Raw genomic sequence first — 27,777 nt, forward strand, 5'->3', positions numbered from 1 at the left:
GCTTTTTTTGTATATAATGTTATTGTATAATGTTTTTTTCTGAGTGGGGCAGTCCCACTCAAAGTTTACAGAAACATATCATCATGAATGGAAACACGCAAGAGCGTGTATTACACGCTTACAATGCTTACAAGCTTACAGCAGTCGCCGGGCTGATGTTACGGCCGGCGTGAAGTTCACGACAAATAAACACGACAGGTTTGTGCATCTCTGTGAAGCTCATAATTATAATAACACAATATTGCAATATTTATTACTATTATTTTTGTATAATAATAATCAACCATCATTCGTTAGTAATGAAAACTCCCGCAGTCCCGATCAATCTCCTCTCCACTTTACACATTACATAACCAAGATTTATTTTGACATCACAACAATGTCAACACAATCACAACAGAATCTTATTTTATCCAACCAGGTTTTATATTTTGATTATGACATCATGTCTTTCAACATTGTCACACTTTTCATTACACACATTAGCGGCTCTTTTAGGTGAAACTAACTATAACAGGTTGCGGCACATGAACGCTCCGTGCTCCTGTGAGATCATTCAAGTTTCAAGTTTATCTGTCATTATACCAAATACAATTATATAATGTAATCAAAATAACAAGAATGAACATATTCAGCCATTCCATATAATCACATGTAACAACCCCTGCGAGCAGTTGCAGGGGCTGACAGGCTGACGTTACCGGCGAAGTTCACGACAAATAAACAGACTTTATCACTGTGAAGCTCATAACTACGTATGATAACACAATATTGCAATATTTATTACTATTCTTTTTTAATAATGATAATGAACTTTCATTCATTAGTAAAGCTCCCGCAGTCTCAATCAATCTCCTCGCTATCAATCAATAGCATTTAATCTGTTCCATAGTTCGTTTTCAGCTGACTCAAGCTTCATATCAGATTGCTCTAATAATGTCCCCACTTCTCTGCTTCTCTGCTCATAGGAACTTTATGCATTTTTAGAGAAACATGCAGAGCATGTATTTGGCAAATAAACGTGTAGGCTAAGAACTAGTTTCTAAAGTGAGTTACAATCACTTGATGTAATGGTTGATGCATGGGAGGGTAATCTTATTCTCGATAATTGTTTCTTGATCGTTTCCCATCAGCAAACAAAGGCTGCCAATTCATGAGGGAGCCAAGCGGGTTTCAAAGCTTACAAGCTTACAGCAGTCGCCGGGCTGATGTTACGGCCGGCATGAAGTTCACGACAAATAAACACGACAGGCTTGTGCATCTCTGTGATGCTCATAATTATAATAACACAATATTGCAATATTTATTACTATTCTTTTTTAATAATGATAATCAACTTTTATTCATTAGTAAAGCTCCCGCAGTCTCAATCAATCTCCTCTCCACTTTACACATTACATAACCAAGATTTCTTTTGACATCACAACAATGTCAACACAATCACAACAGAATCTTATTTTATCCAACCAGGTTTTTCAACATTGTCACACTTTTCATTACACACATTAGCGGCATCAAAAATGATGGGCTGGGCGTGCGAGGGAGCGTGCTTATTCTGGCAGATTGTGAAATATTAAAACCAATAACATTCTGAATGATTTATCATTCTGTACTCTTTCATGTATTTTCTTTCAGCTCTTTTCACTAATATAGGTGAAACTAACTATAGCATATACATATATATAGCATATATATATATAGCATATATATATATATATATATATATATGAAACTAACTATAACAGGTTGCGGCACATGAAGGTACGGCGCATGCAGGTACGCGCTCCTGTGAGATCATTCAACTTTCAAGTTTATTTGTCATTATACCAAATACAATTATATAATGTAATCAAAATAAAAATAATGAACATATTCAGCCATTCCATATAATCACATGTAACAACCCCTGTGAGCAGTTGCAGGGGCTGACAGGCTGACGTTACCGGCGAAGTTCACGACAAATAAACCGACTTTATCACTGTGAAGCTCATAACTATGATAACACAATATTGCAATATTTATTACTATTCTTTTTACCTGCTTCTCTGAGCATAGGAACTTTATGCATTTTTAGAGGTAGCGATCTTGTCATTTTCTCTTCTTGTGTGACATCGCCATCCAGCGATCTTTGTGCGTCAGTACACACTCCCCCATTGTGAAGAGTGGTCGTGTGATTCGACACCTCGTCGCGCCAAAAGTAGGTGAAAAAACGTCGCGTGTCTAGTGTTAAATTAGTGGTGTTACACGACTAACATCGCTGCCACCCCTCGAAACTGTTAATTTGCAAATTTTGCATTCCGCTGATGGACTTGTTTCTTCTTTAAGACTGAAGTATTCTCACACTGCTGACATGACTCACACACAGGTAGCTACTAGCCAACTCTCATGCACGTGACCACAGGCTACTACTGTTGTCATCACGTGAGTGACACGCCAGATCGAGAGCGCAGATCACAGTCTTTTTTTTCTTTTTTCGGTGCGATCTGCGATCCAGCATTCAGGACCAATATCGCAGCGATATCCGATATCAATATCGGATCGGGACATCCCTATCATAAAGGTTATTAATATGAATTCATAACCACTTTCATGAAGTACCTGATGAGATGTCAATGGTTTTGAATGCCCTCTCCCCTCTCTGTGGATAAGCTTCGAGACAGAGAGGAAAAAGATGGAAAAGCATGCTGCCCTGACACCCTGCTGCCCTGACACCCTGCTGCCCAGACACCCTGCTGTCCTGACACCCTGCTGCCCTGACACCCTGCTGCCCTGACACCCTGACACCCTGCTGCCCTGACCCCCTGCTGCCCTGACACCCTGCTGCCCTGACACCCTGCTGCCCAGACACCCTGCTGCCCTGACACCCTGCTGCCCTGACACCCTGCTGCCCTGACACCCTGACATCATGCTGCCCTGACAGCCTGCTGCCCAGCACAACACAAAAGCTGAGGTGACGTGTCACTCCCAGAGAGATATCTGAGAACGCACAACTCACACAACTGAGGAAGTAAAACATTACAAAGAAACGTCAGAGAGAAACAAGAGAGTGAGAAAGAAAGAAAGAAAGAAATACAGACGGTCATGATAAAATCAGGATGGAATGCCTCTCTCTGGGAGGGAAAGAGAGAATGAGAGAGAGAGAGATGGCAGCAGGGCGGGGGGGCAGCAGGGTGGGGGGGGGCGGGCGGCGCTGGTGAGACTAAAGGCCGATTTAAGCTTCTGCGTCGAATTTACTTACGTCTACGCCGTAGCCTACGTAAGGGGTCTTGCACTTTACACTTCTACGTAGGTCGCTCTGCAATTACACTGTCACATCGCTAGGTGGCAGTGTGTTTTCTATGCCCCTGTGCTGTGCCTCTTCCGGTTAGCTATCATTCTGACAATGCCGACGGTCGGTGTACTCATAGCGGCATAATAGCGATCAAAAAACGTATTTTTGTTAAGCTTGTTGTAAAGAAAATGTCTATAATGCATTGAAATGACAGTAAACTAAGATAATAAAGATAATAAGATGGTTATCATACATTTCCAAATCTTTATTAATAAGTAATTACAGAAAAAGTAAATGACATTTCTGTCATGACTTCCGCATTTACGAGAGAGTCGGAATGTGACGCTACCAAGCGGACCAATCACAGTTCTTATAGATAACTTAACATTAAATATGTCTATCATAAATATAATTTAAACCCAACGAACAGCCATAGGGCTCCCTGTAACTAATCATTTATTTCTAAATAAACAGGATTGTACATCTCGTAAATGTGAATCGCGCTCCTTATAGGAAGGCTGTGCCTGACGCTTCCATAGGGTGCTCTACTCAAAGCGGCATGATAGCGATTTTTTTTTGTTATGCTTGTTGTAAATAAAAGTTCTATGATGCATTGAAATGACATTAAACTAAGATAATACGATGGTAATCATCATTTTTCAAATCTTTATTAACAAGTAATTACAGAAAAAGTAAATGTCATTTCTGTCATGGCTTCCGCATTTTGGCCGACGAGAGAGTCGGAATCTTGTCAGAATCATGTGCTACCAAGCGGACCAATCACAGAGCTTACGGTTGCGTAGAAACTGACGCGTACTTACATTTTTGGAGAGGAGCGCGTAAATCTACGCCGTAGGCTACGCAAGGCTACGTAGGCTACGCAAGGCTACGCCGTAGCCTACACCGTCGATTTTACGCAGGAGCGTAAACTGGGCTTTATACAGAGACTCATCCAGCTTTCCACATCCAGTCACAAGCAGCTTAGTTTAGTTACCAGTTTACTTATATGACTTATATGACTTCCTGTCTTTGGAATGCTCTCTCACACAGTCCTGACTAGGGGTGTAACGGATCACCTAACTCGGATCAGATCACGTTTTTTGAGTCACGGATCGGATCATTTTTCGGATCATCACAATTGTTTTTTATTTTTTATAAATGAATGAATGAATGAATGAATGAATGAATGAATGAATGAATGAATGAATGGACTTTATTGTCATTGCTACAGTACAGGTACCAAACAACGAAATTTAGGAGTGGTGGCTCCCCTGGTGTTAGGAAAGGGAAAAAAAAACACTTAAAAAAAAAAATCACAAGAAGGGAAGGAGCTGGTTTACATAAATAAAGGCTATGTACACAATCCACTGTACTATACTGTACAGATAGACGACTAGGGTTGTCATATTGCTCAATAGTATTGTTTCACGTTATTTAAAGTGTCACAGTTTGCAGGCTTGAAATGTACATGTTTGTGCCTCAGCACTACACCTGATTTTTTCAGTCCAGCAGCTGCCATACAATCCGTCCAGACTGTCCAGGGCCCAGAACTTAGGTCTTTGCTGTGTTCAGGGCCTGGACGGCCCTGTGGTAGAAGCTGTTCTTCAGTCTGTTTGTCTTAGCGGCCAGGGTCCTGAACCGCCTTTTCGAGGGCAGCCTGGTAAAGTGTACGTACCCAGGGTGGGTCGGGTCCCTGGAGATCTTGGAGGCCTTCCTGAGACAGCGTGTGTTGTACAGCTCTTCCAGAGAGGGGAGGGGGGCGCCGGTGATCTTCTGTGCTGTTCTCACGACTCTCTGTAGCGCATTTCTCTCCGCTGTTGTGCAGCTGGAGAACCAGTTGCGGATTCCGTAGGTGAGGATGCTCTCCACTGCGCCGCGGTAAAAGGTCACCAGTATCTCCTGCTTGCTGTGTTCCTTCCTGAGGACTCTCAGGGTGTATAGCCGCTGTTGTGCCCTCTTGATGGTGCCTTTTGTGTTGTCCTTCCAGGTCAGGTCATCCCGCATGTGCATCCCCAGGAATCGGAGGGTTGAGACTCTCTCCACGCTCTCTCCGTCGATGAGCAGGGGCTGGATCTCAGACTTTTTCCTCCTGAAGTCTACGATGATTTCCTGGGTCTTTGACTTGTTCAGCAGCAGGTTGTTAACCTTGCACAGCTTGCTCAGTTGCTCTACCTCATCCCTGTACGCCGCCTCGTCCCCCGCCGAGATACATCCCACCACGGTGGTGTCGTCTGCAAACTTTACGATGGAGTTGCTGGGGTGGACGGGGGTGAAGTCGTAGGTGTAGAGGTTGTAGAGGATGGGGCTTAGCACGCAGCCCTGGGGGGACCCAGTGCTGAGTCTGAGGGCTGTGGAGGTGTGGGGGCCCACCCGCACCCTCTGGGGGCGGTCGGTCAGGAAGTCCTTGATCCACGCACATATAGAGTGTGATAGACCCAGGTCTAGTAGTTTGGTCACTAGCCTGTCTGGAAGGATGGTGTTGAAGGCGGAGCTGAAGTCCACGAAGAGCAGTCTCGCGTAGCTGTTTCCCCTCTCCAGGTGGGATAGAGTGGCGTGGAGAGTCGTCGCGATGGCGTCCTCTGTGGACCTGTGGGCTCTGTAGGCGAACTGGTATGGATCCAGGTTGGGCGGGAGGCGTGTGAGTATGTGGGCCTGGACTAGTTTCTCGAAGCACTTCATGATGATTGGTGTGAGTGCCACCGGGCGGTAGTCGTTTAGGCAGCTCACCGTGCTTTTCTTCGGGACTGGGATGATAGTTGAGGTTTTCAGGCAGGGTGGGACGGTGGCCTGGGACAGGGACTGGTTAAAGATGTTGGTGAAAACCCCGGCCAGCTGGTCGGCGCAGTCTCTCAGCACCCGTCCCAGGACGCCATCCGGCCCCGAGGCTTTCCTGGGGTCCACCGCCTTCAGTACGCGTCTCACTTCATGCTCTGTGAGGGTGAGGCTGCTGAGAGCTGGAGAGAGTGGTGTTTGTGTTGCGGTTACCTCCGTTCGCCCCTCGTCGAACCGGGCGTAGAAGGTGTTCAGCTTTCCCGCCAGCAGGGGGTCGTCCTCTGCGGCTGTGAGCCTGTTGGCTCTGAAGTTTGTCATCTGCTGAACCCCCTGCCACATCCGCCTGGAGTCGTTGCTCAGGAGGCATTCCTCAATCTTCTCTCTGTGGTCTGCCTTGGCCGCTTTGATTCCGCGCTTTAGGTTGGCCCTGGTGGAGCTGTACAGCGGTGTGCTCTTCCCTGCGAAGAAGGCGTTGTCCCTCTCGTTGATCAGTTTTTGGACCTTCCCAGTCATCCAGGGCTTCGTGTTGGGGTAGACCCGGACCCGTTTGTCCACGGTGACTGAGTTGGTGCAGTTCACTATGTGGTTCAGAACCGACGACGTGTACTGTTCCAGGTCCTCATGCTCATATTCCTGCCATAGGGTGTCATTTAGGCAGATCTGCAGTGGAGCGGACCCTTCTGGCCAGGTTCTGACAGTCTTAGTGGTGATGGGAGCACTTTTCCCCATGGTAGTGTATGCAGGGATCAGGAGGATTGACACATGGTAGTCAGGGTAGTGGTGGTCTAGTGGATAGTGAGTTGGACTTGGGATCGGAAGGTTGTGAGTTCAAATCCCGCCTGAAGCCACACCACTACTAGTGTGCCCTTGGGTAAGGCACTTAGCCCTCAGTTACTCCAGGGGGAATGTCCCTGTAATTCGTAATTGTAAGTCGCTTTGGATAAAAGCGTCTGCTAAATGGCAAAATTATATTAAATTATAAATTATTACATGGTCAGACATGCCTAGATGAGCTAGCGGACTAGCCTTGTAAGCACGTTTGATGTTGGTGTATACCTTGTCCAGTGTTTTTTCTCCTCTTGTTGCACATTTCACATGCTGATAGAACTTGGGTAGTACTGCCTTCAGGTCGACATGATTGAAATCTCCTGCTATGATGTGAATAGCCTGTGGATCAGTGCTTTGTTGACCACTGATGACGTCATATAGCCGCGCCAATGCTAGGCTACCGTCCGCGCTAGGCGCTATGTACACACATGTTATGAATACCGCGTTAAACTCCCTCGGGAGGTATGTGGGTCGGCATTTAACAGTCAAGTATTCCAGGTCTGGGGAGCAGTGGCTACTTACAGTTTTCGTGTTTAAGCACCAGCTATCCTTCGTCGATATTATGATCCCACCCCCTCTTGACTTGCCGCTGAGTTGCGTGCGGTCCGCCCGGTGTAGTGTCCGACCCTCCAAGCTAACTGCGGAGTCCACGATGGTGTCATTTAGCCAGGTTTCGGTCAGAATAATCACACAGCTATCTCCCACGATGTTATTTTTAGCAACTTGTAGTCTCAGTTCATCCATCTTGTTCGTCAGGGACCTGACGTTGGAAAGGACAATACTCGGCAAAGCAGGTTTGTCAGGGCTCCGTCTTAGCCTATCTAGCAGGCCTCCCCGGCGGCCCCGTCGTTGCTTACGGTCTCGCCGCCGGCGTTTTCGCCTCAGGGAGGGTACACGGGCGATCTCGTGATATATCCTGTTTTGCTTCAGGAACTCCGCTGTAACTGTCTTGTCGTTTTGCGTGCCGACTTCTAATAAGTCGAGCCTGCTGTAGGTACTATTTACACAACTGTTCCCTATAAGTACTAAAATAAAAGTGTACATACAAATGTACTTAAAAACACTAAGAAACACCAGCGTAGAAGCCACTCCGAGCCTCGCGACTGAGCGCGACGCCATCTTGGATATGATACCCAAACATACCAAACATAAAAACAGCTTTTCCCTTGAATTCTGTAAAAACAGCACTTTCATTATGTGAAAAAAAAACAACAACATTCAAGATGTCAAAACTGGTAATATATATATAATAATATATATATATATATATATATATATATAACATATCTACACTCAAAATTACATATTATAGTGAAATACACATTCAACTTAAATTATATAATAGTGCAATATGAGAGAGGGAGGCGCCCGGTTGCAGCAGTGAATCACTTGGCTCTTTAAAGCAGACGAATACACATGTTTTATGCCACTTTTAACTAAATAATAAAGTGAACCCTTCCTTTGAACATGGTATGAAAAAAATGCCTACATTAGCAGAAGTTGTCGGGCTACCTTTTCCGTGCCTAATTTTAAGTCATATTATTATTACATTTTGCAATTGATCCGCGGTACACATGCGTGCCGAACCGTGGGGGGCGATCCGTTACACCCCTAGGCCTGACACTTGGGGGCCGCTAGGGGGCGCCAATTGGAAGGGAAAGGAAAATGGAAAATGACGCAAAAAAAGAAAAATATATAAAAAATAAATTTAACTTCAAATCAACTCATAATTTGTTAATAATAATAGATTATTGTGCTGGTTTAAAATAAAATATAAATTGTTATAAATCTTTTCATGCCCGTCTATCAATTAGCCAATCAGCCAATAACCGTCTGCCTGTCAGTCAAAGTGTTGTTGAACTGCTAACGGCTCCAGCGTCACTATTAACCGACAACTGATGCTTGTGCTCCCTAGCTTCATAATAGGTGACCCACATGAATCATGTAGATCTGCCTCTCATCCAAGTCACATGATGCCCGAGCTAACATCTTCCTGTCTGCTAAACTCTGCTTGGGTTGAAATAAAACGTCTTAAAAAGGTCTTAAGGAAGTAGAAACATAAGAAGTAATAAAATAAAATAACATAAAAGTTATTTCTATGTTGCGATAACTTCTCAACAGGATTTTACAGGGTTCGTTCAAACTATCGTAATTATTGAACTATGTGTGCAATCGAAAAAAATCCAAACGTTTCTGAGACATTGCACTTTCTATTCTATTCTAAAAAACAAATGCATTGACCTCAAAGGAGCTAGAGAGTGATTTGAAGAGAAGCGGTATTTTAGCAGTGTTTTATACTTTAGTGAGTTTCTGTACATACAGTATATGTTTGTGATTGTGAAATGTCACGAAGACCATCTAGGATAACCAAACCACCTAAAAGATTCACAGAGGACGACGATGTAAGTGACGAAGGACTGATTTATTCTTCTGAACCAGGGTATGTAGGTTAGTTCTAGCGAATTGACCTAACATTAGCTTGTAAACTGCCGTTTGTATTGCAAATAAACCCAGATAGACTTGGTAATAGTCAGAGCCCTCGGGGAGTTAAAGGGAAGCCTTGTTTTGAAATATAATCGTTCCAGACTTTAGATGTCATATTTGTTTTTCCCCGCTTTGCGCCATTTCAGCCATTCATCTTCTTAATTGTTATAACATCACAACATTCTGATAGAACATCGACATGCTAGAAACACATAACTACACATAATTAGATGATCATACAGCCCCATGAAAGTATTAGCAAAATTATCCCTTACCAGTAGCCTATGGCAAACGAGAATAGTGAATCCAATCCACAAATTATAAGTATTTAGTGATCGTTAGTGGGTACTTTACAACTTCAAGTTTTGTGTTATGAAAAAAAACGAGTGCGAGTGGTTTAGCTGCGTTCTAGGCTGCGTCTAGGCTGCGTTCGTAAATTCGCTCTGGAAATCTGATCAGCAGTCATGGAATGCCTCTTGTCCAATCAAATTACTTGGTCCCTTTATGACGTTGAGCCCAGTGTGCCCTCCGGTGCTCTCAGAGCGAATATACGAAGATATACCTAGACTGTCTCACGTACTTTACAGCCCTTTACCTAGCTTCTACCCTGCTGCTACGCTGCTTCTATAACATCAGGATCAGACGCAGGGTGAGACCTTCAAAATAACTTGCGTAGAATCGATTTTATTTTTATTTAAAAAGTCAGACTGGAAAATGTATTATTGTCGCCAGAGTCAGACCCACTGCATGGGGATACGACGCGTGCGGATGAGAGACAACATGTAAAAAAAAAACATGCACACGTATTGCTTGCGTGACATTGGTTAAGCTGCCGCCAAAACCCCCCGATATTTTCCCATGTGAAATGATAAGACAAGAGGCCACGATACGATAATCGCCGGATCTATATTTTGCCCCCCAACCCCCCCCCCCCGTGTGTGTGTGTGTGTGTCCCACCTGTGAGAAGTGTATGTGTGTGTCATATATCTGTATGTAAGCTTGAACCTTGACACTTTTGAGTGTAAGTAAGTGTGTGAGTTTATTCTGTTATTTATGCTATTATATCGAGTATTGTGTTGAGAAGCAATGGAAATTAATCAAGAAATTGATAGAGTAGGCTAACTTACAAGTTCTATATGCAACAGAACAGATCACCCAGCATTCAGTGGCGGATACAGAAAGTGGCTGATGGGTAGGCCTGGAAAAATCTGGGTAGGCCTGAGTGAAACTCATCACCGCACGTTTTAGACCTATGTATGAGCAGCCAGATGGATGGAACACAACCGGGCTCGCGATCATAGGCGCCGATTTATGTTTCTGCCCGTGGGTGCTCGAAACATTTGGGTACGACCAACACGCATGCACACACACGCACACGCACGCACACGCACGCACGCACACACGCAAAATATTCGCAGGGACTGGAGGAGATCACTATGCAGACCATGAAACGAACGGAAAATAAATAAAGTACCTGTCTACCCAGAGAATGCAACGGACAGCCAAACAAGTTATTATAATACACACACGCAAGGCATTCAAGCGCACGCAATAGTCAATGAATTAACCAATAACCATCAACTATGGAGGACCAAGTATAGAAATTGTAATAAGAAATGCCTGTATTATAATTTGCAAGCTTTTAACTGTGGGTGTTGACAGTCCAGTGCAAACCGAAAGCTCAAGTTGAATCATACATGTACCTGGCTCGGACCAGTTGTGGTGATCCATCATTTTATTACAAAACCTAACGCTGCTTATTAGGGGATTTACGTAAACTGGTGTATACACATATTGTTGTGTAAAGTTGTGTGCTTCTATTGTATTATATTATTATATCCAGTGAAGGCATACACAATGTTGTTCCACACAAATGTTTCCCTCTTCGTTTTAATCTTGGAAAGTCTCATAAAATATATACTTCACCGAACTATTACAGCGCTGTCTCGGACTCTCCGCACGTCGGCGTGTGGCGTCATCATCTGTTATTGTGAATAAATAAGATTTCTAGACAAGGCCTGGTCCAAACTTTCATTATTTTCACTGACTTCCAGACGTGGCTTTTTAAGAAAGCGGGACAATGTTAGCTCAGCTGTTTAGCCATCGTAGCGCGCACACTGAACAACTGGTCAAGGTCAACTGAACAATCAGAGTAAACGTAAAAGAGGAAGCAATGTAAACGTAAGAGAGGAAGTTGAATATTATTAGTATTAATACATACTTTTAATCATTTCCAAGACAAAACTATTCACATTACAGTTAGTTAGTGAAAATTAAACTTTAAAAATATTTTATTATAAAAAAAATATGTATTTTTATGAATCTGACTGGGTGGGCCAGCTGTCAATCTGGGCCACCCATAGATCCGCGCCTGCCAGCATTGCTAATCAAATCAAATCAAATCAAATTTTATTTGTATAGCGCATTCGCTAATGAAAAGAATCAACGAATGTAATCGAACGAATCAACAAATCTAATACCAATACTTGCTCAATAGGTCTTAAAGTATCTTGAAAGTGGTCTTGTTTTCGGGCAACAACAAAAAAAGTGTCACCTTTTTGGACCATGACCAGTTTGCACCCCTGTAATAATAGACACGTTTTTGAAAAGAAAGAAGATATGTGGAAGGGTACATAAAGTATGGCTTTACCTCAGCCAGTAAGGATGGACATGATCTTCCTGTCCATGTGTTCTCTGCCTCGAGAACCTCCCGATTGAGTGTTTGAAGCTGTCTAAACTAGAACGACACTTGGAGCAGAGACTGACAAATCAGCATTTGAAGCAGGTGGGGGCCAGCGAGTATTTTGCACTTCAGCTGGACGAGAGCACAGACGTGTCCAATGCTGCACAACTGCTTGTGTACATCCGATTAATTTCTGACGGGGCAGCGTCCATGAACGGCCAAAAAGTCACAGCACTCATCAAGCAGCCAAGGCCCCCTTCCCACTAGTGAGGTACACACTGTGACAACCCTCTCACTGAGACTGTGGGGATTTGCACACAAACTAGAGACGACAGGAGAACAGTCAGCCATTACCGGCGTATTTATTCCTAACCGAAGGTAAGTAAGTAAGTGAAGCTTTATTTACTGTATATAGCGCCTTTCCTACATGAAATGCAACTCAAAGCGCTTTGAAGCGAAGGTAGGGGGGGGGGGGGGGGGGGCTCTGCCCACTCGGAAACGGCACTGCCGTATTGTCCAACTCAAGAATGTAAGGATGAATAACTAAGGGTCCCTTAGTTATTCAGCGTCTGGTCTGTAGGGTCTCGCTCATGGTCGATCGGTCGAGCTCTGGCTCCGACTCTCTCTCCTCCGTTCCCTCGGTCTGTCACATAGATTACAGCTGTTATTATTTGGATTGAAATGTTAGCGCCGGAGACCGGCCCTCAGTCATCGCATGTGTGTCTGGCATTGGTGTAGCTCTCCCTCTTCCTTTCCTCTCTTAATGCGGGGGGGTCGTCGTCGCCGGGCACAGCTGTCTCACATCCGCTGATGAGCCTGTGGTTGGTGCCTCGGTGATTGGCGGATGCGGGACAGCTGCGCGAACGGACAGTACCTCCCGATGACCGCTCTGCCTGGGGGTCCGGGGTGCTTTCCCAGGTGCTGAACCCCTGACTTTGGGGCAGTAGTGAGAGGGATGTCACAAGACACACACACACACACACACACACACACACACACACACACACACACGCACACACACACACACACACACACACACACACACACACACACACACACAGGCACTAAATATTTCAGAAATATTGAAGTATTCATTAGTAATTCGGTGAAATTAAATGAATAATATTTAAGAAAAACGTTACTAAAAGAAAGAATTGTAATATTATAATATATGAATATTGTAAAATACAAATGACAAATTAGTTAGTTTGAATGAATAAAAATAAGGAAATATTAAGAAGCTGTATGTTTGTTTGATTTTTATATTTGCCAGTGTAATGTAGGCCTATATGTTTTTTTGGGTGTTTTTTTAAAAGCCGTTTCACAATAGAGGGGGCCCAGCCAGAGGCTATGGCAATTTGGGGGGTCCTTGGCATGGACAAGTTTGGGAACCCCTGCTCTGCTCTAGCCTGTTGTATGAATGTGACACTGACACAACCTGCAGAATGTTGTCCCTGGACTTTCAGATTTGGATTTGATTTTACCCCACTTTCTCGCTGTGAAAAGTTTCTGTACTCTGACTGTGCTTCTACTGTTTCCATGGTGACTCATGATTGACCCCTACCATTTGACCTCTCACAGCCAGCGGTCCTGGATAACCTCCTGACCTCTATGAAGTTTGTTCTGCATGGGATGGGCGTCCTTAGGATCAACCTCGCCAACAGCAAAAACAAGGTAGTGTGCATCTGTGTCTAAAAATGTTAATGTTAAAATGTGTTATCTAAAAATATAGATAAACTTGACTGGTGGATAGTTCAAATAACTGTGGATTGTCCGGTTAGAACTATGATGTCCTTGAAGTATGGGTATAATAACCAGGCCAAGTTATTATTAAAGGCTTTAATGGAAACCGTGAACTTGTGGTTCTGTAAAGATAAACAGTATACAGATGATACTGATGATACTGCGCTGTCCACAGGGTATGGCATGGCGTTGCAAAATTGAGTGATAGCCTTCCTTATTCAAAATCCCTTTTACTGTGTACAAATCTCCTACGTTACCAGCACCAAAGCAGCCCCAGACCATCACATTACCTCCACCATGCTTGACAGATGGCATCCAAACACCAAACACCTCAAACTTCGATTCCATAACACTTTTTTCCAATCTTCCTCTGTCCAATGTCTGTGTTATTTTGCCCATATTCATCTTTTCCTTTTATTGGCCAGTCTCAGATATGGCTTTTTCTTTGCTACTCTGCCTAGAAGGCCAGCATCCCGGAGTCGCCTCTTCACTGTAGACATTGACACTGGCGTTTTGCGGGTACCATTTAATGAAGCTGCCAGTTCAGGACCTGTGAGGCGTCTATTTCTCAAACTAGAGACTCTAATGTACTTGTCTTCTTGCTCAGTTCTGCACCGGGGCCTCACACTTCTCTTTCTACTCTGGTTAGAGCCTGTTTGTGCTGTTCTTTGAAGGGAGTAGTACACACCGTTGTAGGAAATGTTCCGTTTCTTGGCAATTTCTCACATGGAATAGCCTTCATTTCTAAGAACAAGAATAGACTGTCGAGTTTCATATGAAAGTTCTCTTTTTTCTGGCCATTTTGAGAGTATAATCGAACCCACAAATGTGATGCTCCAGATACTCAACTAGCTCAAAGGAAGGCCATATGTATAGCTTCTCTAACCAGCAAAACCGTTTTCAGCTGTGCTAACGTAATTGCACAAGGGTTTTCAAGGTTTTTCTAATCATCCATTAGCTTTTTAACGCGATTAGCAAACACAATGTACCATTAGAACACTGGAGTGATGGTTGCTGGAAATGGGCCTCTATACACCTATGTAGATATTCCATTAAAAACCAGATGTTTGCAGCTAGAATAGTCATTTTCCACATTAACAATGTATAGAGTGTATTTCTGATTAATTTAATGTTATCTTCATAGAAAAAAACAGTGCTTTTCTTTCAAAAATAAGGACATTTCTAAGTGACCCCAAACTTTTGAACGGTAGTGTACATATGCCACATACACACACACACAGACACAGCATATGGGCAGTAGTGCGCATGCGCCAGTCCTAACCTCACGCAATCTCACCAACCGACAAACATTCAACATCTAATATGCATCCATATACCCTTAATTATCATAACACAATTCCAATTATCTTTACTATAATATTTACTTTACTCTCTTTAGTCTATAACAAACGGGATGATCCATGAACGGTGTAAACATGTTATAGCTAACACTACATCCAGAGGCAATATTCCCGGCTAACATCCTAGCATTTCTACCTCACAGAACTACCCTCAATGCTGAGGAAACACAGAGGAGGACTTACTTTATCATGGACGCACAACTCACAATTCGTAAACAACATTATCTGAACTCCGGTATTAGACCGTTAAACTAATATGTATTATTAACTTTCTCCCTTCGTAACTCTCACTCAACCTGCCAGTTGTTCTTCTCTCGCTCTAGTGTTTTAGAGCCCGCCCTCTGCTGGCCAGTTTTTAACACTTACTGTCACTCTGTTCCTCTCACATACTGCTGCCTTATTTATAGATCTTTCCTATACATTTGATACAGTCAACCTTACCTACTCATTCAGAGGCTGTCTGAAATAGGCCTGGATCAGTCTTAATGTAGGTAGTTTGAAAATGATTTCCCGGACAGAAAGCAGTGTGTTTACTCATGGTGTTAAATCAGGTTTTCTGGACATAACAGAAGTTATCCCACAAGGTTCAATTCTTGGTCCGGTTCTTTTGACTATTTACATGAACAATATTGGATTATCTGTAAATAGTAACCTGCATTTATATGCTGATGACACTGTTGTTTATGCTATTGCCCCCATGATTGCTCTTTCTGAGCTACAGTCTACATTCATCGTCCTACTGAAAGCATTTGTTGAACTGAAATTAGTACTTAATGATGGAAAAGTATTCTATTTTTCAATTATAATTTTTTTAAGTGGTAATATTCAGAAAGAACCAGGTAGTTAAAACTAAAAATGTATTTGATGACTTATGCATTATGTGGTGCCCACATTGAGTGTGTCCCCGCGTATAAATACCTGGGCATTTGGTTAGACAAAGAGTTGACATTTAGAAAATGAGAAGCTCATTAAAAAGCTAAGATTTAAGTCCCACAGATCACTCAGTTACTCCCTTTTTGTGTATAAATATATACGTATATACATATGATTGAACATTTTGTGTAAAGGAGACCTTGGTCTCAATGGGACTCCCTGCTAAAATAAAGGTTAAATACAATTTTGCTCGCTGTCTGAACAGCAAAAAAACACACATGGAATGTGATCTTTTGACCCAGAAGATTGGTGTTGATTTGTATGTGGTAATGAATTCAGATACAATAACAATAACAACTTGTTTGGACAAAATAGCATTACCTTGGATGTGTCTGGACGTTTCACTTAAGACAGCCACCGTTTCTACAACATAGTTAGCCAGTTAATTAATTAACTAAATGCCAGAAATGTAAATTAGCTGGAACTAATGTCATGAAAAAAGTCAAGGCTTTGAGCTTTAAAACAGTGCTAAATTTCCATGATAAATCAGTAGCGATCAAGGAATTAGATAGATAGATAGATAGATAGATAGATAGATAGATAGATAGATAGATAGACTTTATTTGTCATTGCTACAGTACAGGTACCAAACAACGAAATTTAGGAGGGGAGGCTCCCCTGGTGTTTAGGAAAGGAAAAAGAAACACATTTTAGAAGAAGCATAGATGCATAAAATCACAAGAAGGTAAGGAGCTGGTTTACATCAATAGAGGCTATGTACACAATCCACTGTACTATACTGCACAGATAGTCAACTAGGGTTGTCATATTTCACAAGAAAGTATTTTTTCACATTATTTTAAAGTGTCACAGTTTGCAGGCTTGAAAATGTACATGTTTGTGCCTCAGCACTAGCTGCCATACAATCCGTCCGGACTGTCCTGGGCCCAGAACTTAGGCCTTTTCTGTGTTCAGGGCCTTGACGGCCCTGTGGTAGAAGCTGTCCTTCAGTCTGTTTGTCTTAGCGGCCGGGGTCCTGTACCTCCTGTTCGAGGGCAGCTTGACGAAGTGTTCGTGCCCAGGGTGGGTCGGGTCCTTGGAGATCTTGGAGGCCCTCCTGAGACAGCGTGTTTTGTACAGCTCCTCCAGAGAGGGGAGGGGGGCGCCGGTGATCTTCTGTGCTGTTCTCACGACTCTCTGTAGCTCGCTTCTCTCCGCTGCCGTGCAGCTGTGGAACCAGTTGGAGATGCCGAAGGTGAGGATGCTCTCCACTGCGCCGTGGTAGAAGGCCACCAGCATCTCCTTCTTGCTGTGTTGTTTCTTGAGGCATCTCAGGGTGTATAGCCGCTGTTGTGCCCTCTTGATGGTGCCTTTAGTGTTGTCCTTCCAGGCCAGGTCATCCCGCATGTTGTGTCCCAGGAATCGGAGGTTTGAGACTATCTCCACGCTCTCTCCGTCGATGAGCAGGGGCAGGATCTCGGACTTTTTCCTCCTGAAGTCTACGATGAATTCCTGGGTCTTTGACTTGTTTAGCAGCAGGTTGTTAACCTTGCACAGCTTGCTCAATTGCTCTACCTCATCCCTGTACGCCGCCTCGTCCCCCCCCCGAGATACATCCCACCACGGTGGTGTCGTCTGCAAACTTTACGATGTAGTTGCTGGGGTGGATGGGGGTGAAGTCGTGGGTGTAGAGGTTGTAGAGGATGGGGCTTAGCACGCAGCCCTGGGGTGACCCAGTGCTGAGGCTGAGGGCTGTGGAGGTGTGGGGGCCCACCCGCACCCTCTGGGGGCGGTCGGTCAGGAAGTCCTTGATCCACGCACATATAGAGTGTGATAGACCCAGGTCTAGTAGTTTGGTCACTAGCCTGTCTGGAAGGATGGTGTTAAAGGCGGAGCTGAAGTCCACGAAGAGCAGTCTCGCGTAGCTGTTTCCCCTCTCCAGGTGGGATAGAGTGGCGTGGAGAGTCGTCGCTATGGCGTCCTCTGTGGACCTGTGGGCTCTGTAGGCGAACTGGTATGGATCCAGGTTGGGCGGGAGGCGTGTGAGTATGTGGGCCCGGACTAGTTTCTCGAAGCACTTCATGATGATTGGTGTGAGTGCCACCGGGCGGTAGTCGTTTAGGCAGCTCACCGTGCTTTTCTTCGGGACTGGGATGATAGTTGAGGTTTTCAGGCAGGGTGGGACGGTGGCCTGGGACAGGGACTGGTTAAAGATGTTGGTGAAAACCCCGGCCAGCTGGTCGGCGCAGTCTCTCAGCACCCGTCCCAGGACGCCATCCGGCCCCGAGGCTTTCCTGGGGTCCACCGCCTTCAGTACGCGTCTCACCTCGTGCTCTGTGAGGGTGAGGCTGCTGAGAGCTGGAGAGAGTGGTGTCTGTGTTGTGGTTACCTCCGTTCGCCCCTCGTCGAACCGGGCGTAGAAGGTGTTCAGCTTTCCCGCCAGCAGGGGGTCGTCCTCTGCGGCTGTGAGCCTGTTGGCTCTGAAGTTTGTCATCTGCTGAACCCCCTGCCACATCCGCCTGGAGTCGTTGCTCAGGAAGCATTCCTCAATCTTCTTTTTCAAGATTGCATGATAAAGAATGCTTAGTGGAGAGTGCTGTTTTGGTCTGAACAAAGTACTTAAATCTGGTGTGGTGGTAGAGCACTTGCCTTTACGCACCGACTAAGCGACTTACAAAGTAAGTACATGAGTAAGTACACTTACTTAAGTACACTTACTACACTAACAAATGTATCATCTATACATCAGTCAACATAACAAAAACAAATCTATGCTAGGACCAGGGGCAATTGGCAGTCACAATGCTAGAAGAAGGAAGAATTATTATTATTATTATTATTATTATTATTATTATTATTATTATTATTATATATGTTTTAATTTACAGTAGAGAAACTATAGGGGGGTAGTGGGTATGAAGAGGTATTTAGGAGGGACAGTCAAGATGTAGCCTGAAGAGATCGGTCTTCAGTCTACGGCGAAAGATAGGTTGTGACTCTGCAGTCTTGACAGCATTGGGAAGCTCGTTCCACCAGCGGGGCACCTGGACAGTGAAAGTGGTGACCGGTCAGCGTGACTGCTGCACCCACGTAGAGGCGGCGGTCCAGGCAGAGCAGAATCATCGGGCAGGGGTTTGGGGCCTGATCTCTGCTTGCGATAATAGTAGTCCCTTTAACTGGGATGAACTTCCCCTTTAACGAGGTTCATGGAAAGATGGCGGTTATTTACACACATTAAAAGTAAACGGTACGGGAACCTGTTGCGTGGAAACGGCTTAATTCACACAAACGTTTGTATGCTCACTTGAGGTGGTTTTTGCCTAATGCGAATCAGAGTTAATGAGCTTAAAGTTAAATGGAAACAGCTTTGCCGAATAAACTCTGACGTAGCGAACATTCAACTCACGTGACTCAGCTGTTTCCCTGTCTGCGTCCCTGTCTGAATCCCGGGTATTCCCTTGCTCGTGATGAAAACATGTCTGCTAAACATGTCTTAGATGCAGCAAAGAAATGCCGCAATATACCAGGACTTAAGAAACGAGATGCTCAACAAAGGATTTGACAAATCCTGGTCCATTTTGCGCAACAAGTGGAAGAGTCTGAAGCAGCGGAGAGTTTACAGATAGTATGTTTACAGATATCGTACTGCTGGTAGTTGAGATGCACACCACACTTTGTTAAAAGAAATAAAGCTTTATTGTACTTTTCAAAAGATTTTGTATGTGTTTTTTGTATTGCAGTTGGGAGAGCTCTTTACATCAAACTATATACATACTAAATACTGACAAAATACATTAACATAGCATGTGCTAACGTTTCCTTTTTGTGTGAAACCAATGAGAAATGACTTAACTGTGACTTAACTGCAAAATGTTTTACTGTTCTGCTCATGTATGTTATTGTGGTGCATGTGAACTACACATACATAGCAGAACTATATTCATACAAATGGTTTAAGAAATCGAGAAAAACTATAATAAAGAATGTATACTGAATGTATACTGGTGACATGTTGTCACGGTTCTCTTGTAATTCCTCCAGAGCACCACTAGAGGGCAGCTTCCCTGCAGCTTGTGGTGGTGTGTTAGTCACACATAAGGTTGGAGGCCGTCTCAGCAGATTGAGTGGCTGTGGCCCACTCCTGCTGTTTATTCTACTGGCTGTGTTTACTGGCAGAACCCAGAACATTCCAGACCTGCCACACACACACACACACACACACACACACACACACACACACACACACACACACACACACACACACACACACACAGAGAGACAAAGACATGCAGGGAGGCACTTGCACACAGATAGCACATACACACAGATATGTGGACACACGCACACTAAAATCCACCACCGACCTTACCTTACTTTACCTGTGCGTGGCAGAACTTTTGCTGGACTTTTTACTGCGTCGTCACCAGACGCGTGTTTGCTGTGTTACCTCCGCGGTGCGAGTCTCAAATTTCTGTCCTTATCGCGAACTATCTAATTTACATTAGAATGGGGACATTACATATTTACATTAGAATGGGGACATTACATATTTACATTAGAATGAGGACATTACATATTTACATTAGAATGAGGACATTACATATTTACATTAGAATGGGGACATGACATATTTACATTAGAATGGGGACATGACATATTTACATTAGAATGGGGACATGACATATTTACATTAGAATGGAGACATTACATATTTACATTAGAATGAGGACATTACATATTTACATTAGAATGGGGACATGACATATTTACATTAGAATGGGGACATGACATATTTACATTAGAATGGAGACATTACATATTTACATTAGAATGGGGACATGACATATTTACATTAGAATGGGGACATGACATATTTACATTAGAATGGAGACATTACATATTTACATTAGAATGAGGACATTACATATTTACATTAGAATGGGGACATGACATATTTACATTAGAATGGGGACATGACATATTTACATTAGAATGGAGACATTACATATTTACATTAGAATGGGGACATTACATATTTACATTAGAATGGAGACATGACATATTTACATTAGAATGAGGACATGACATATTTACATTAGAATGGGGACATGACATATTTACATTAGAATGGGGACATGACATATTTACATTAGAATGGGGACATGACATATTTACATTAGAATGGGGACATGACATATTTACATTAGAATGGGGACATTACATATTTACATTAGAATGGAGACATGACATATTTACATTAGAATGAGGACATGACATATTTACATTAGAATGGGGACATGACATATTTACATTAGAATGGAGACATGACATATTTACATTAGAATGGGGACATGACATATTTACATTAGAATGGGGACATGACATATTTACATTAGAATGAGGACATTACATATGTTTGGTTATTTATGGAAGTGTCCGGTTGTTGGAGGAACCAGGACCCTGGCTACACTGCAGTTTAGCCCCAAATAGAGTCTCTTTTACCTCTATATTGTATAATAGAGTCTCTTTTACCACTATATTGTATAATAGAGTCTCTTTTACCTCTATATTGTATAATAGAGTCTCTTTTACCTCTATATTGTATAATAGAGTGTCTTTATCCTCTATATACAGTATATTACCAGTGGAAAGGGGGAAGGCTAAAACACTTTGAATGGACTTTCCATTCGAACTGAGGAATTTATGAAACGCAGGCTGAGAGGTGCCACAGAGTAGTGCGCCTGTTGCGAGTAGAGACACCTGCTACCTGGCGCGGTGGGGGGGGGGGGGGGGAGGTGCGCTTCGATGCAAACTTTGCATCACTTCCCGGGGTGCTATTGTCGAAAACGACATGGTCCCCGTGACCGTATGAAAATGGGAAAGATAACCAGCCTCGAATGGACTCGATACGGTTCTCCTATCGAGATCAGGTAACGCAGCCGTAAGGTCCCCGGTGAGTTTTAGCCCTCAGGGGAAAATGCGTTTTAACATCCAAATAGATCGTTTCTATGACCTGTCTTCAGCTGTGCTTAAGGAACTACACATCAGCAGCAATACCTTTTGAAAATATTATTTGAGCCTAGCTGAACATATCCCATATGTCAACAAAAACAAACAATACAGTATAATAACTCCTTATTTAGTTGGTTATGAAGAGGTACAAATAAGCGATTCTTTAAGAGAATACAGTATTTTGCAATAAAATTGAAATAAATAAAATAAAACATATTTTTCAGTCAGAATTTGTCTGCAATCTCATTCGAAAAATCGTGAGTAAATCGTTTCGTGAACCCAGTATCGTGAACCCAGTATCGTGAATCATATTGAATCGTGAGTTGAGTGCATCGTTACATCCCTAGTATTTAGTGATCCTTAAACTGTTGTTTGTTATATTGAGTGGGCTCTTCAATACTTAAACTTTTGGTTGACAATCTCTTTGCATGCAATAACTGCCTGAAGTCTGTGACCCATTGACCCTACAACGCTGGGTATCTTCTCTGGTGATGCTCTGCCAGGTCTGTCCTGCAGCCATCTTCAGTTGTTTGTTTTGAGTTCAGAGAGTTAAATCATTTTCAAACCAGCTACATGAAGTCTTAGCTGGTGAGACCATAAACCAGTCGCAGAATCGTACGGGTGTCAACAATATCTGGTTTTCGTTTTTTCTCATAACAGGCAACTTAAATACCCACTCTATAATATACAACAGTTTAACGATCACTAAATACTCATAATTTGTGGATTGGATTCACTGTTCTCGTCTGCCGTAGGCTACCGGTAAGTGATGACAAAAGTAAACATACTTTTGTTTTAGGATGTGTTCAAAAGCAAGGACTGTGTGTTCATCTCATTATGTGTAGTTATGTTTTTAGCATGTCAACAGGCCACTGTTAGCCACCAGCTGTGAGCAGCGTTTGTTGTTGTGGTTTGATCAGTCACTTTTCTCCCATTCTGTCGCATTCCCATTCTTGAGGTGCACCAAAATTCAAATACTCGTGTCGTCTTGAATTATTTTCAGATTTCAATGTATGACACATCATTTGAAAGCTTACAATCTGTAGTTTCAGACTATGTAAAACAACAAAAAATTACTTGGTTTATGATTTCACCAGCTGGCATCATGACATTGTCAGATTCATTACACACAGGTAGCTACTAGCCAACTCTCACGTGATCACTGACTACTACTGTTGTCGTGTCGTGTCGTGAGTGACACGCCAGATCGGGAGCGCAGATCGGAGCATATTTTTTTTCCCGTCCGATTTGCGATCCAGCATTCGGGACCAATATCGCACAGATACCGATGCCGTGGATCGGATCAGGACACCCCTACTTTTTTGTTTTAATGTTGATGATTACGGCTTACAGCTCATGAAAATCAAAAATCCAGGATCTCAAAATATTAGAATTTTACATAAGACCAATCAAAAAAAGGATTTATAATACAGAAATGTCGACCTTCTGAAAAGTATATTAATTTATGCACTCAATACTTGGTCTGGGCTCCTGTTGCACAAATTACTGCATCAATGCGGCGTGGCATGGAGGCAATCAGCCTGTGGCACTGCTGAGGTGTTATGGAAGCCCAGGTTGCTTTGAGAGCGGCCTTCAGCTCATCTGCATTGTTGGGTCTGGTGTCTCTCCCCTTGATAATACCCCATAGATTCTCTATGGGCTTCAGGTCAGGCGTCTTAGCTGGCCAATCAAGCACAGTACTACCATGGTACACTAGAACAGCCGTGCCTTTTTACCCACTGTAAGATCCGCCTCGGGGGTCAAATGATAAATAACCCCCTCTTTACAATGCTATGCTGTTATTTACACACAACGACCACTAGTTGGCCGCTTGTAAATTAGCCTGCTTCCTACACAGAAAAACAGCAAAATAGCTTTATACTAGCTTATCCTGATGTGATTTTTTAAATGTAAGGATACTGGGTGTTAGAACGCACATATCTAGGAAAAGTCATGAAAGTAGGGTCTTGAAATTTGATCGAGTGCAATGATATAAAAAAACATTACTCACAGGGTCAAATGACTGTTCTAGTGTTAAACCAGTTACTGGTCGTTTTGGCACTGAGGGCAGGTGCCAAGTCCTCTCGGAAAATGAAATCAGCATCTCCATAAAGCTTGTTAGTAGATGGAAGCATGAAGTGCTCTAAAATCTCCTGGTTGGCTGCGTTGACTCTGGGCTTCATAAAACACTACGGACCAACACCAGCAGAGGACATGGCACCCCAAATCATCACTGACTGTGGAAACTTCACACTGGACTTCAAATCATCACTGACTGTGGAAACTTCACACTGGACTTCAAGCAACTTGGATTCTGTGCCTCTTCAGTCTTCCTTCAGACTCTGGGTCTTGATTTCTAAATGAAATGCAACATTTACTTTCATCTGAAAAGAGGACTTTGGACAACTGACTAACGGTCCAGTTATTTTTCTCCTTAGCCCGGGTAAGACGCTTCTGACGTTGTCTCTGGTTCAGGAGTGGCTTCACACTAGGAATGCGACACAGGCTCTTGAAACGCTGACTCCAGCCTCAGTCCACTCCTTGTGAAGCTCCCCCAAGTTCTTGAATCGGCCGTGCTTGACAATCCTCGCAAGGCTGCGGTCATCCCTGTTGCTTGTGCTCCTTTTCCTACCACACTCTCTTCCAGTCAACTTTCCATGGATATGCAGACAAGCTGAAGGCCACTATCAAAGCAGTAGGCAGTTGCAATAGTCAAGGCGGGAGGATGAAGGCGTGGATGAGGGATTCAGCAGTGGGGGGGCAGAGGCAATGTCTAATTTTGGCAATGTTTCGGAGGTGGAAGTAGGAGGTCTTGACTATGGAGCTGACGTGGGGATCAAATGAGAGGGTGGGGTCCAGGACGAAGCCAAGGATGCGAGCCAGGGGGGAGGGGGTGGGCGCCTGGGCAGGGAGACCGGAACAGTGAAGAGGATGGCATGGTGGTCAGATACAGCCAGGTCCAGGCACTGTAGGTGAGTGGGAGGTGGGCCAGTGGAGCACACCAGATCCAGCGTGTGGCCTTTGGTGTGGGTGGGACCTTGGACATGCTGCGTGATGTTGAAGCAGTCCAGCAGTGACAGGAATTCAGAAGCAAACCTGCAGCTGCTGGAGTTGACTAGACTATTAGTAAACATTGTAATTGGAAACGGCTGGACAGCTATACAAAATGCGCACACCACTCCGTTTCGTTTTCATTTAATCGTTTAATGTTTAATGACCACACGACCTAGGTCGGTGGAATTTGTTTTCGGTACAGGTGGAAAGCTCAATACAGCAGTGTCAAAAAACATACACACATTGCACATAACTATCACATGGACATGTACACATATAACCACAAGACAAGAACATAGTCAATATTTACAATTTATATAGTGCAGTACGTCTGGCAGGGTATTAGCGGCCTTTTTCTGTTCTGCATTATTGTTATGTTGCCTAAATTAAGTATTCAGAAGAAGAAATGAGGATTAATTAATACCAGAATAAATTCGATTTTTCACTGTTAAAGTTTTTTTTTTTTGCGTTTAAGATATTAAACGATTTCTTGTCGATGATCCATGGCTGTGTTTGTCAATGTCGGCAATGACGTTCATACCACCCGTTTATTATTATTCGAGCATGAAACATTTGAGTTATGCACATCCCTACTGACTATACTCTTCTATACTCCTTAATCTGTACCAATACTTTTGAAAGAATGAAATAGGGGTATGTATAAAAAGTGGGTCATTTCTAAATGGTTTACAAGCACACACACACACACACACACACACACACACACACACACACACACACACACACACACATTTAGGTCAAGGAGCCACAGTGTGTTTGGATAGCGTGGTTCATGCTCTCATTCAGACATTTATTAATAGTGTGAAAAGCAATATAATTACACGATGTTACGTCGAGGGCTCAGCATGATGACACTGGTGGGAGGTTGTATTGTCTAATCCCATTCAATTTGAATAACTTTATTGTCAAAGTTATGAGGTCAAGGCTCTGCTCCCACATCGAATCTGAAGCTCATAACCATTGCATTTCCTCTTTACTCGTTTAAATGTCATCATCGTGTGTGTGTGTGTGTGTGTGTGTGTGTGTGTGTGTGTGTGTGTGTGTGTCTCTGTGTGTTGGTGCTATGTGTGTCTTGTTGGAATGGTTCTGTGCTGGGTAGGATTTAGTGTTCTATTTAATTTAGAAAGAGCAATAAAACATATTTTTGTATGAATCCTTGAGATAAGCTTTTTTAGATGCTTGTGTATTTAGTTGAATGTTAAAGATTTTCTAACTTTAAGTACCGTATTTTCCGCACTATAAGGCGCACCGGATTATAAGGCGCATAGAGTAGAAGATACTGCAGTCAAACGTTTGACTCAGGGTTTCCGTTAGAAAAAATTGGCGCCGGTCAACGTGTCCGGGAAGATTTCAATTTACCGGACAAACGGGAGATATTCCGGTCATCATATTAAAATATAATATAGCTGTTTGTCGCGGTGATTACTGTTGTGTAGCCTATATATGCCGTTTAATGTCTATTTCTCATCCGATACGATTAGATGCAAGCTATATAATAAATATAATAATATACCGGTAGGCTTTCATGATTCGCATGCGCGCTATGCCATATGTCCAGCGCTGAACGCGCGCCACACTGGGAACTGAACAGACTGCATCGATCAATGAACGGACTCCACATTACGTTAACTGAAGTCTGTTAAATTGTTTGGGATTAATGTGTTTTCTATTTTCTCTTCAGTTTTACCCTTTTTTATCAAAAAAACAACGTCCTTTCTATAACCAGGTCTCGCTGGTTGGGAAGGCATTTAGTTTAGCTGCCTGTCAAATCATACTTACTCGGACTCAGGAGTATGACAATGAGGAGAACATAACTGTTTATTGAGAAACGATTGATAGGCAGGCTGGGATACGTATATAAAGAAATACCACAATGTCTAGATTTATAACATTTTATTGAAAAGTGCAACATTCTCATATTCGTTGCTCCTCTCGTGAATCCGTTATTCCTCCCCGATTTTTTGCACGGTGAGCAGAACATTTTTCCTTCCCCATCTAACGCTGTTTCGCGGAGTCATCATCATGCCGGCGTCAAATCATATAATAATAAAAGAAATATATAGCCTGTAGTATATTGCTATGTTTAGCATAGATCTGGGATTGATTGCTATTGCCTCCGTAGCATTACATCTTGACAATGTTATCATCGATCGACTAGTGTGGTCTAGTTGTCGTTGGGATGCTGAATAAACATGCTCGTTGAACGTTGCTCCAGAGACCAGAGTTATTATTATTATAAAGTGTATCTTGTAAGTTAGAGAACAACAAGACACAGCATAGCCTATATATTCGTCTTTTTTAATATAGAAGGAATCAGAATGTGACAATTAAACTTTAGCGAATTGTATTCAAATTGTGCTTAGAGGGAATTATTTTCACCGGACATTATGACCGAAGAGGTTTAAATATGTCGGACTTCAACATATTTTACCGGACAAAGACCGGTAATTACCGGTTAACGGAAACCCTGGTTTGACTGGGGTTGCGTTACGCCCAAGCTCCACCTACTGCGTTCCGTCACCTCTCCATCGGTGTTGTGTCAACTTCCCGTTGTCCAAGCTCCACCTGAGCGTTGCGTCACCGTCAACATTCTACCTGCTCCACTGTCAAAAATATATATTTTTCCACCTCAAGTATCAACCGTTCGTCATCCATTTTTGCAACAAGCGTCAAGG

At 43.2% G+C, this 27,777-nt stretch overlaps 1 protein-coding gene across 1 annotated transcript in view; it reads left to right on the forward strand.

The window, feature by feature from the left end:
* The window catches only part of gnav1 (guanine nucleotide binding protein (G protein) alpha v1), a gene marked incomplete at both ends in the record, with an annotated part of 123,792 nt that overhangs the window by 31,604 nt on the left and 64,411 nt on the right, over nucleotides 1–27,777 (forward strand). Inside the window, one exon of the mRNA XM_080524042.1 lies at nucleotides 13,620–13,712. Within this exon, the coding sequence (XP_080380168.1) occupies nucleotides 13,620–13,712 (93 nt within the window). The remainder of the gene's footprint in view (nucleotides 1–13,619; nucleotides 13,713–27,777) is intronic.

The sequence above is a fragment of the Nansenia antarctica genome (assembly GCF_963989245.1).
Source record: "Nansenia antarctica genome assembly, chromosome: 2".
Taxonomy (NCBI): Eukaryota; Metazoa; Chordata; class Actinopteri; order Argentiniformes; family Microstomatidae; genus Nansenia; species Nansenia antarctica.